This window comes from Mandrillus leucophaeus, unplaced genomic scaffold (genome assembly GCF_000951045.1).
Source record: "Mandrillus leucophaeus isolate KB7577 unplaced genomic scaffold, Mleu.le_1.0 Scaffold986, whole genome shotgun sequence".
Classification (NCBI taxonomy): domain Eukaryota; kingdom Metazoa; phylum Chordata; class Mammalia; order Primates; family Cercopithecidae; genus Mandrillus; species Mandrillus leucophaeus.
In genome coordinates, this window is record NW_012110763.1 from 100,069 (window position 1) to 112,991 (window position 12,923).

At 38.4% G+C, this 12,923-nt stretch overlaps 1 protein-coding gene across 1 annotated transcript in view; it reads left to right on the forward strand.

The window, feature by feature from the left end:
* Positions 1 to 4,204, forward strand: part of LOC105532796 (putative uncharacterized protein encoded by LINC00301) — a 39,113-nt gene extending 34,909 nt beyond the window's left edge. Inside the window, exon 4 of the mRNA XM_011971082.1 lies at positions 4,055 to 4,204. Within this exon, the coding sequence (XP_011826472.1) occupies positions 4,055 to 4,174 (120 nt within the window). The 3' untranslated portion in view covers positions 4,175 to 4,204. The remainder of the gene's footprint in view (positions 1 to 4,054) is intronic.
* The last annotated feature ends 8,719 nt before the right edge of the window (positions 4,205 to 12,923 follow it).

The window sequence follows — 12,923 nt, forward strand, 5'->3', positions numbered from 1 at the left end:
TGGACATTTGGGTTGGTTCCAAGTCTTTGCTATTGTGAATAGTGCCACAATAAACATACGTGTCCATGTGTCTTTACAGCAGCATGATTTATAATCCTTTGGGTATATACCCAGTAATGGGATGGCTGGGTCAAATGGTATTTCTAGTTCTAGATCCTTGAGGAATCGCCACACTGTCTCCCACAATGGTTGAACTAGTTTACAGTCCCACCAACAGTGCAAAAGTGTTCTATTTTCAACTATAACAATGTTATAGAAATACATAAATGAGAAAACAGAAATTACAATCTTATAAGTCTGCCAGAACTAGGATGGAAGTCACCCAAGAGAGAGAGTAGAGTAAGCGAAGAAAAGGGGGCTAGAACCAAGTTCTAAACAACTCCAACATGCAGTAGTACTAATTTTGCTATTTTAACTTACCCAAGTCTCATTTTCTTCTACTCTAAGGTGAGAATAATAATGCTACCTACCACAAAGGATTGAGTGAACCCAATGAAATAATGCATATGAAGCATTTAACGCAAATTCCTAACCATCTAATAAGTGCTCAACAAGTGTTTGTTACTACAGTATTATCTTATATACAGACAAAATCATCACATTGTATTAAGGTTGTGGTACTAGTATTATAGATGAGTTTTCTGTTTTCTACATTTATTACAATTTTATGTTATCTATATGTTACTAGAAATTTTAGAAATGTGAAGATCTCTGAGGAATATAGATTTTCTTCTTTTTTATTTAGAAAAGTGGAATCATGCTTTCAATGTATTTGTGGATATTCTCCACCTTGGAGTTGGTCTTTGCAAATACAGTGACTGGATGGATAAAAAAAGCAAATAATCATGGCAACAATACCATGTAATGTGAGTATTTCATTTCTCTGACTAATTAGGAAGTAGTAGTCTGTTATGAACCCATGCTAAGGGATTAAGATTTCCGTAGAAGCTTTTGCTACGTAGTGCTTCCACTAAACACTGAATATGAGCTGAAGCTGACTGGACTAAATTTATCTGTGTGCAAATGAAGATAAACAATTCTCCTAGACACATTTTTAGCATCAAAGGGGTGTGTGTCCACATCCCCATGAGAAAATATAGTAGGAGATGTATCATTTTCTGGCTCAGGTCTATTTCATTTGAAGGATAATTGCATGGAGATCAGTCCACTAGGTCTGTGACTTATAATTAACAAATAAAGTTTAGGTCCCTGGCACCTGGGATCCTTGGAGCAGAAGGAAGGTAAAACATGTTGCGAGAAGAGAGACAACACGTCCTACTGTCAGACACGGCTGGTCTTAGATGACACCAGCGATACAGAAATAATGTATTTCTCTTCTCCAAGCATCCCCTCGAAATAGGCAAACAGCAGCCTTGACATTCAAACTCATCCACAACTGCCTGAAAGTGAATTAACCTTAAATCTGATAGGGGAGAAGGAATGAAAATGAAGAATCCAAATAGTATGAGGAAGTGAGAGAAATACAAAAGAACATCGGGTCATAGCTGTGGATCAGGCTGGAATAGAAGGAGTAAACCCCCAGTTACTCTGCATTTTCCAAACCCTACTCTGGACCTTCAACATGTACCTGATGGGTTATGTATTAAAGTAACCTGAAATAAAGGAACACTTCTCAAAGGGACATTTGCCATATGATTGGAAAAACTGTCAGTTTCGAAGAGAAAGATTTAGGTAACTTAATTTAAAAGCCACCAGTGACCAAGAGATCTGGTTCTCAAAGCTCCATATTCTCTGGAATAAAATGCAATCCATGTGTTTTAAGAAAAGAAAATATTCTGGCTATGTAAGTAATGATGAAGCCTCACAACACCAAGGAAAAGGGGCGAAATAGCTGAGTTCTAGCCCACGAACGTGGAAATAATTAATTTAGAAATCCTCATAATGAGAGGAAAGTGTAAGAGGGAGGAGCTTGACAAGCCTGAAACACAGCATTGGAGGAGGTGAGTGACTAAAGAATCTCAGCTGAAAAACTCGAGGGACATAATGGTACAATGAACTAAATGTTATAAGAATATCAGATCAAGACTTGGGTAAAAGGTCAGGTTTGTGAAATTATAGGAAGTAGTAGCCAAGTGGTAAAGTAGCCCAAGTCGTAAGAAAAGGCACACAAACAATTAAAAACTGAAATCATGGTTGTGGCTAAAAGCAAAACAAACCTCTACAAAACAAAAAACTATGGATGTCTGCAAGCAAATTCCAGTCTCTGGGTTCCTAAGTCTTGACCCTCTTCTACAGGACCTCAAGAGAGTTGGCCTCCTGGAAAGGGAAAACCAACAGAAAATGGAAAGTTGGGAAACCAGAGAAGAGAGTTATCAAGAAATTTTTTTTAATTATTTTTTATTATTATACTTTACGTTCTAGGGTACATGTGCATATCAAGAAATTTTTTAATGTTAAATTATGTTTTGTATATTGTTTACAGTTACACCATACAAATAACACTGGATAAAATACAACCTCATGTTAACTATAATGACATTAATAAATCACCTTCCATTTATTCTAAATTCCTTCATCACATAGTAAATATCAAGCATAGCACTACACTCTTAACAGTTTAATTTTATTAATTTAACCTGAAACTAAATACTCATGTATGTTCTCTTTAGATTTTGTGTTTATAATGCATGGCCGTTCATTTCTAATCTAAAACGAAAACATCAAAAGCATATGTGCCCTTTCCTAGGGGTAAAAAAATAAATAAATAAATAAGTCCTGAATGGTGAGAATAATCCCATTAACATCCCTTCCAAAATGAACTACTACATTTATTGCACAATGTTACGTACTAGACACTTTTTAAAATTATCTATTAATACTAATTTTATGAATGCCATGAGCTCATATACTAAGACCTCAAATAGCATGAAATGAAATCCAGCCAGTTTAGTTGTTTGCAAACTGCAGGAACACATAGAAACTTCATTGTACTTATACATTTATTTGACAGTCACTGAGCTCCAAAAAAAAAAAAAAAAAAGTACCATGCATAGTGCTTAGAATCTACAGTTACAAAGATGAATATGACGAAACATACAAAAAATATGACTTATTGGTGGAACTGAAACTGATCAGAAATGGCTGGAGTGTGGTTTGAGAAATTAGCCTGGAAAAGAAGCTAGAGGGCACATCGTGAAAGGCTCTTGTATGTTTGCAGACTATTCCAAAGTCAGTAGGGAGCCTCTTAAATGATATGATGATATATGAAGAATTGCTGTGGCTGAGATGTGGGGAATAGGCTGAAGAAGCAATGAAACGAATAATGAATATTAGAGGACAGATGACCGAGTAAGAAGTCTTCATAATAGTCCAAGCAAAAAATGAGCTCCTTGCAAACTCAGCCAGTGATCTTTGTCTACCGTTTCTATCTCTACACCCACCCTTCAATATAGTAATAGATTTGGATTTGGAGTTTTCCATGTTTTAATTGGTTGGTTGATTTGGTTCAGCTGGGTTGGACTGGCTTTGGGGGAAGACTAAAGGGGAGGAAGTTGGAAGGGAACAGTGAGGTATTCAAGATACTTCAGTTGTATTAACGATATATATATAAACGATATATATATTAACGATACTTCAATTGGATTTCTAGGCACCATTTTAATTCCACTGAGAAATAGAAGTTTAAATTAGGAATGGGACAAAAGCCAAGTGCAGAATATGGAAAGCTCATGGAGAAGGTTAGAGAAGAGCTCCAATGCAGTGAGCATGTGGGAACCCAACAGACTCATTCCTAAGATATAAGACTTATGTCAGTGAAAGCAATCTAAAACGACATGGTTAGAGGTGATATTAGTGAAAATGGCACAGTGGGGAACACCAAGCAATTAACAAACTGGAAAAAACTTTCAGAAGCAATATTCTCACAACTCTGAAAACTAACCAAAACTTGCAGCAACCAAGGAATGCTTGATCAAGAAAACACAACTAAATGTTGGAAACAGATTTTTGTGACATTTTAATTTATCCTAGTCTCATTTCCCACTCCCCAGCTCGTCAGTGCCCTTGAATAAAACAGCCTTCATTCTCTGTATAGGTACCCAGTAACAGAGAGAGCAAAACAAACCTTATCCTCAAAGAACTGCAGCTGCTTGTTAGATCGGCCTGGTGGTTCCATAGAGAAACTGCTCAGAGAACCTGCCTTTACCTCGCCTAAAACAGAACTATCCCAGAGCTCAGGTAAGCAGTGGCATTTGTCAAAAACATGTAAAAGAAAAAACATAATAGTCATTGATTTCCGAGGAAAGGAATAATGGTTGGGGCAAATAATAGACTAACTTAAAAGTTTGGGAGAAAAGGCCAGGGAATGAGATGCTTTAAGTAACAAACTCCCACATATTTCGGATAATCTAGAGGGCCACAGACATGCCCTGGGCTAGACACATGCTCAGAAAAGACCTGAAAACATCCTAAGGTCTCACCTTCGGATAATATTCAGACTCTGTACAAATAGGAAGTAAAGGATAAGCAGAGTGGTCTTTAATGCATTTTGAGTTGATTTTTGTATATGGTGTGAGAAAAGGGTCCAATTTCATTATTCTGCATGTGGATACCCAGTTGTCTCAACACCATTTATTGAAGAGGCTGTCCGTTCTCCATTGTGTGCTTTTGGCATCTTTGCCAAAAATCGGTTGACCATAAATGTGCAGGTTTATTTCTGAGTTCTTCAGTCTGTTCCATTGGTCACTGTGTCTGTTTTCATGGCAATACCATGCTGTTTTGATTATTATAGCTTTGTAATATATTTCAAGATTATGTAGTGTGATGACTTCGGCTTTGCTCATTTTGCTCAAGATTGCTTTGGCTAGTTGGGGTCTTTTGTGATTCCATACAAATTTCAGAGTTTTTTCTCTATTTCTTTGAGAAATAGATTGAATTTTGATAGAGATTGCATTGAATCCATAGACTGATTTTGGTAGTATGGATATTTCAACAACATTAACTCATCCAATCCATGAACATGAAATAGGTTTTCATTTATTTGTGTTTTTTTCAATTCCTTTTATCAATGGTTTGTAGTTTTCAGTATATAAATCTTTTAACTCCTTGGTTAAATTTGTTTCTACATAGTTTTTATACTACTGTAACTAGGTTTGTTTCCTTAATTTATTTTTTGGATAGTTCATTGTTAGTACAAAGAAAACTTTCTGATTTTTGCATGTTGATTTTTTCTTTTCTTCTTCTTTTTCTTTTTTTAATAGAGTCTTGTTCTGTCACCCAGGCTGGAATGCAGTGGCACGATCTTGGCTCACTGCAATCTCTGCCTCCCAGTTTCAAGTGATCCTTATACCTCAGCGTCCTGAGTAGCTGGGATTACAGATGTGTGCCACTATGCCCAGCTAATTTTTGTATTTTTAGTAGAGGCAATGTTTCACCATGTTGGCCAGGCTGGTCTCGATCTCCTGACCTCAAGTGATTCACCTGCCTTGGCCTCCCAAAGTGCTGTGATTATAGACGTGAGCCACCACACCCAACCACGTGTTGGTTTTTAACCTTGAAATCTTACTGAATTTGCTTATTAGTTCTAATAGTTTTTTGGTGGAATCTATTGGATTTTCTATACATAGGATCATGTCATCATGTCTATGGGGTTTTCTACTTTTAGGGTTGATTTCCTATCTGGATGCCAATGTGTCCAGGAGGTGGAACATGGAGTCAAGCAAAATTATTATGTAGACTTGATATTTAACATTCTTTACCCAGTTGAGTTTTTCTTTGTTGCTATTCCTCCCTTTTAGAATGAAAATGTCTATCCTATGCCTGTCACACCATTGTATTTTGGAAGCACAAAACTTATTCGATTTCACAGGCTCATAGCTGGAGGGAAACTTACCTCAGGATGAATCGTGCCTTGAATCTCATGCCTATATCTGATTTAGATGATACTCTGGACTTTTGACTTTTGAGCTGTTGCTGGAACAAATTAAGATTTGGGGTCTCTAGGGATAGGATGACTGCATTTTTTACATGAGGACATATGTTTTGGGGGGCTGTGGGATAAATGCTATGGTTTGAAAGTTTGTCCCCTCCGAAATCATGTTGAAATTTACTTGCCATTGTATCAATATTAAGAGGCAAGACCTTTAAGAGTGAGTCATCCATGATGTCTCTGCTCTCATGAATGGATTAATGCCTTTATCACTGGAGTGGGTTTGTCATTGAAGGAATCGGTTCATTATAAAAGGGAGAGTTTGGTCCTCTTTTGGCTATCTCTCACCATCTCTTTGCCCTCCCTTCCACCATGAGATGACACAACAGTAAGACCCTTGCCAGATGCCAACTCCTCAATCTTAGACTTCCCAGCTTCCAAAACTTCAAGCCAATAAATTACACAGTCTTTGGTATTCTATTACAGCACAAAAAAGACTAACACAACTTGCTTGAGAGGAGCCTAATATATAATGTATCCTGGAGAATGCTCCAGGAGCACTTGGGAAGAATGTGTATTCTGCAGCTACTGGATGAAATGTTCTGTATTTGTATATTAGGTCTATTAGGTCTCCAGTTTAGTTCAAGTCCAGAATTTCCTTAATGATTTTCTGTCTGGATGATCTGTCCCATTGCTGAAAGTGGGATATTGGAGTTGCCTACTATTATTGAATTGCAGTTTATTGCTTCTTTCATATCTATTAATATTATATATATGCACATATTTATACGGTTCTCCAATGTTGAGTGCATATATATTTACAATTGTTATGTCCTTTTGATGAATTGACCCCTTTATCATTACATAATTACTTTGTCTCTTCTTATGATTTTTTACTTAAAGTCTATCTTGACACATGTAAGGTAGCTATGCATGCTCTGGTTTCCCTTTGTATGGAATATCTTTTTCCATCCCTTCACTTTTAGTCTGAGTGTATTTAAAAGTGAAGTGAGTCTCTTACAGGTTCCATAGAGTTGGGTCTTATTTGTTTATTCATTCAACCATTCTGTCTTTTGATTGGAGAATTTAATCTATTTACATTTAAGGTAATGTTTGACAAATGAAGACTTAGTATTGCCATTTCAGTATTTGTTTACTGACCATTTTATAGTTTCCTTGTTCTTCCAATCTTTCTGGCTTCCTTTGTGATGTGTTGAATTTTTGTAGTGATATGCTTTGATTTTTTTTATCTTTTTTATATCTGCTATAGGCTTTCTTTTTTTTGTTTTCTTTTTTTGTTTTCTTTTTTTTTTTTTTGGTGTTTTGGTTTTTTTATTATTATACTTTAAGTTCTAGGGTACATGTGCACAGCGTGAAAGTTTGTTACGTAGGTACACATGTGCCATGTTGGTTTGCTGCAGCCATCAACTCATCATTTACATTAGGTATATCTCTTAATGCTATCCCTCCCACAGCCCCTTACTCCCCAACAGGTCCCAATGTGTGATATTCCCCACCCTATGCCCGTGTGTTCTCGTTGTTCAACTCCCACCTATGAGTGAGAACATGAGGTGTTTGGTTTTCTGTACTTGTGATAGTTTGCTGAGAATAATGGTTTTCAGCTTCATCCATGTCCCAGCAAAGGACATGAACTCATCCTTTTTTATGGCTGCATAGTATTCCATGGTGTATATGTGCCACATTTTCTTAATTCAGTCTGTTAGTGATGGACATTTGGGTTGGTTCCAAGTCTTTGCTATTGTGAATAGTGCCACAATAAACATACATGTACATGTGTCTTTATAGTAGCATGATTTATAACCCTTTGGGTGTATACCCAGTAGTGGGATTGCTGGATCAAATGGTATTTCTAGTTCTAGATCCTTGAGGAATTGCCACACTGTCTTCTACAATGGTTGAACTAATTTACACTCCCACCAACAGTGTAAAAGCATTTCTATTTCTCCACATCCTCTCCAGCATCTGTTGTTTCCTGACTTTTTAAGGCTTGCCATTCTAACTGTTATGAGATGGTATCACATTGTGGTTTTGATTTGCATTTCTCTGATGACCAGTGATGATGAGCATTTTTTCATGTCTGTTGGCTGCATAAATGTCTTCTTTTGAGAAGTGTCTGTTCATATCCTTTGCCCACTTTTTGATGGGGTTTTTTTTCTTTAAAATTTTTTTAAGCTCTTTGTAGAATCTGAATAGCAGCCCTTTGTCAGATGGGTAGATTGCAAAGATTTTCTCCCATTCTGTAGGTTGCTGCTATAGGCTTTCTTTTGTATTTACCATGAGGCTTAAATAAAAAATCTCATAGGTATACCTATTTTAAGATGATGACAACTCAACTTCACTTGTATACAAAACCTCTACACTTTTACACCCCATACCACATTTTACATTTTTCTGTTACAGTTTACATCTCTAGGAAAGATGAAAATAATGGGAGTGGGTCAACTACATCAAAAGGTCTCATTTAAAGGTCATTATAGAAGAACAAAATCTAAGAGGTAGCTTTTGGCTTTTTGCCAGGAAGTTATTGCTATTTAGCAGAGAATAGTATTAGTGGGTTGATGCAAAAAGCTTTTTGCAAGGAATTGCTAAGTAGTGGAAAATCAGAGGCTTCCATTTCAAGTGCCTTATCTCAAAATAATAATTAGTATTACTTGTTCTCTATATTTCTCTACAGAAAAGGAGTCCATTCATCCTCTATAACTTCTATACTATATCTTTGTTAAAATGCCAAGAAGATTTATCCTAAAAGAAGGCACCAAAGCAATGGGGGTAAGGACTAAGTCCTACTTGGGTTAATAAATGACTAGTGTTACTTCTACCTAATAGAAAAAGGAAAAAACATTGACCACATCTTCCCCAAGGGAAGAAGAATCGACAAAAGTGTCCTAAGGTGATGATAACTAGCCTGAAGCTAATTAGACTCAAATGATGGACCCAAAAACCATTCCAGAATAGTTCAACATTACCACAACCCACCCAGGGTTCTAACAAATACATTCTGAGTTTGCTGATATATGAGAGGTCCATGTTCTGCCTGTGTCTGTAAACAGTTTGAATCAAAGCTCATCAATCATAAAGTGGTCAGGTAATGGGCTTAAAACCAGAAAAGGCTGTAGACCCTGGGGCACTGTACTGTCAACATGCTCTCCCCTTACATTCAGCTCAGGTGGGTCATATTCTGCTTCAATGATCTCCTGCTCAGCTCTCCTCAATCTTAGAATACTGTACCCTTTTGTATTACACCAATATTTGTGGGACCTTGAATCACGTCTTTCTTTCTTATTTTCCCTATTGGAAATGGAAATGTCTAACCTCTGCCAGTCCCACCATTGTATTTTAGAAGTAGATTACTAGTTTTCTGGCCTCACAAGTCCACAGATAGTGAGGAATTTTGCCCCAAGATGAATCATGCTATAATTATTTGTAGCATGAATCTAGATGCTATAACTGATTTAGATGATGAGATTTGAGGATTTTTGATTTTATAATATTTAGGACAAGTTTGGACATAGTGTTGATTCTGGAGTGGGTTACAACTTTTGGAGATGTTGAAATTAGCTGAATCTATTTTGCACATGGGAAGGACATGAACTGAGGGGAACTAGAAGCAGACTGTTAAGGGTTGACTTGTGTCACCAAAACATATGTGTTGCAGTCCTAACCAATGGCACCTCAGAATGTGACATTTTGGGGGAATGGGATTATTCCAGGTATAATCAGCTAAATTAAGATGAGGTAGGTAGGTCATTAATCCAGTATGATTAGTATTCTTACAAGAAGAGAAATTTGGACATAGGTACATAAGGAGGATGACACTGTGTATTAGTCCATTTTTACACTGTTATAAAGAACTGACTGAGACTGGGTAATTTTTTGCATGGCTTGGGAGTTTTGCATGGCTCGGGAGGCCTCAGAAAACTTATAATCATGATGGAAGGCAAAGGAGAAGCAAGTACCTTCTTCACAAGAGGCAGGAGAGAAAGCAAAAGGGGAACAGCTACAGACTTTTAAACCATCATATCTCATGAGAACTCACTCACTATCACGAAACAGCATGGGGGAGCCACTCCCATGATCCAATCACCTCCCACCAGATCCCTCCCTCAACACATGGGGATTACAATTCGAGATGAGATTTGGGTGGGGACACAGAGCCAAACCATGTTATTCTATCCCTGGCCCCTCCCAAATTTCATCTCCTTCTCACATTTCAAAACACAATCATGCCCTCCCAGCAGTCCCTCAAAGTCTTAACTCATTCCAGTATTAACTCAAAAGTCCAACTTTAAAGTCTCATCTGAGACAAGGAAATTTCCTTCCACTGAGCCTGTAAAATCAAAAACAAGTTAGTTACTTCCAAGGTACAATGGGGGTACAGGCATCAGGTAAATGTTTCCGTTCCAAATGGGAAAAATTGGCCAAAACAAAGGGGCCACAGGTCCCATGCAAGTCTGAAACCCAGCAGGGCAGTTATTAAATCCTAAAGCTTCAAAGTGATCTCCTTTGGCTCCATATCTCACATCCGGAGCACACAGATGCAAGAGGTGGGCTCCCAAGGCCTTGGGCAGCTGCACCCCTGTGGCTCTGCAGGGTAAAGCCCCTGCAACTGCTTTCATAGGCTGATGTTGAGTGCCTGCAGCTTTTCCAGGTTCATTGTGGAGGCTGTCAGTGGATTTACCATTCTTGGGTCTGGAGAATGGTGGCCCTCTTCTCACAGGTCTAATGGGCAGTGCCCCAGTGGGGACACTGTGGGGGCCTCAACCCCACATTTCCCCTCTGCAGTGCCCTAGTAGATGTTCTCCATGAGGGCTCTACCCCTGTCACAGGCTTCTTTCTGGACATCCAGGCATTTTCATACATCCTCTGAAATCTAGGTGGAACCCACCAAGCCTCAACTCCTGACCTCCGTGCACTCAGAGGCCCAACACCACATGAAAGCCACCAAGGCTTGGGGCTTGCTCCCTCTGAACCAACAGCCCAAGCTGTACCTTGGCCCTTTTAGCCGCAGCTGGAGCTGGTGCAGCTGGGAAGCAGGGCCCCAAGTCCCAAGATTGCACAGAGCAGCAGCAGGGGCCCTGGGCCTGGCCCACAAAACCATTTTTTTCCTCCTAGGACTCCAGGCCTGTGATGGGAGGGGCTGCAGTGAAGATGTTTGACATACCCTGGAGACATTTTCCCCTTTGTCTTGGCTATTAATATTTGGTTCCTTGTTACTTATGCAAATTTCTGCAGTGGGCTTGAATTTATCCCCAGAAAATGAGTTTTTCTTTTCTACCACATACCAGGCTGCAAATTTTCCAAATTTCTATGCTTTGTTTCCCTTTTAAAAACAACTTCCAGTTTCAGATAATCTCTTTGTTCACACATATGTGAATACACTTCTAGAAAAAAACAGGTCACCTCTTAAACACTTTGCTGCTTAGAAATTTCTTCCACCAGATACTCTAAATCATCTCTCTCAAGTTCAAAGTTCCACAAATCTCTAGGGCAAGGGCAAAATGCCACCAGTATCTTTGCTAAAGCATAGCAAGACTGACCTTTGCTCCAGTTCACAAAATGTTCCTCATCTTCATCTGAGCCCACCTCAGCCTGGTCTTCATTGTCCATATCACTATCAGCATTTTGGTCAAAAGCGTTCAACAAGTCTCTAGGAAGTTCCAAACTTTCCCACATCTTTCTGTCTTCTTTTGAGCCCTCCAAACTGTTCCAACTTCTGCCTATTACCCAGTTCCAAAGTTGCTTCCACATTTTCAGGTTATCTTTATACCAGTACCCCACTCCTGGTACCAATTTCCTGTGTTAGTCCATTTTCACATTGCTAGACTGAGACTGGGTAATTTATCAAGTAAAGACGGTTAACTGGCTCACAGTTTCTCATGGCTTGGGAAGCCTCAGGAAACATACAATCATGGTGGAAGGCAATAGAGAAACAAGTTTCTTCACAAGAAGGCAGGAGAGAGAGAGTAAAGGGGGAACTTCCACAGACTTTTCAACCATCAGATCTCATGAGAACTCACTCACTATCATGAGAACAGCATGGGGAAAACCACCCCCATGATCTAATCACCTCCCATCAGATCCCCCCCTCAACAGTTGGGAATTACAGTTTGAAATGAGATTTGAGTGGGGACACAGAGATGAACCATATCACCATCTGAACATAGAAGCAGAGATAGGAGTTACGCTATTACAAGTCAAGGAACACCTGGGGCTACCAGAACCTGGATGAGACAAGGGAGGATTCTCTCCTATATGCCTCAGAAAGAGCATGATCCTACCAATACATTTATTTTGAACTTTTGGCATCCAAACCCATAAGTCAATAAACTTCTGTTGTGTTAAGCCACCCAGTTTGTGGTACTTTATTATATTGCCCTAGGAAATGAATACAGGAGGACAATATGTAAGTACTCAATAAATTTAAAACATACTTAGTTGTTATGAAAATACCCAAAAATAATCACAATTGTGTGAGACTGCTAGGATGAATATTACTCCCAATTTTCTAAATGTTGACCTTATATCATTTTAAATGGTTAATTAATATGAATAATTTTATTCAGATAGCTGGTATGGTGCTTTTACAATATTTACTACTCTGCACCATCTTAGAGATGACCATTGTAATCATAATCATCCAGTGGGTTGCAAGAGCATTTCATCACGAAAAACACACTGAAGAAAGTGAGTAACTTTGTTTCTGGCAGTCAAATCAAGATAAAGTCAGTTTATTATAAGGACCCTCTCTGAGAGTTCAAAGTTTAGGCTTGGCAAACAAGAGTGTTGCTTCAAAAGTAAGGTCAAGAGTATCTGAAAACATGCTGAAATGTCTTCTGCTTAATATTGTGTGGAACTGAAGTCAAACAACCTGCCCTGGCACAACTATGTAGAAGTCTTTTAGACTTAACATCTCCCAGGAGATTAATAGAGGGAATATATAGACTAAAAAGGTTTCAGAGATCATACTTATGATATGGGGATACTGACTGCTATAAACCCAAAAATTCAAATTTAG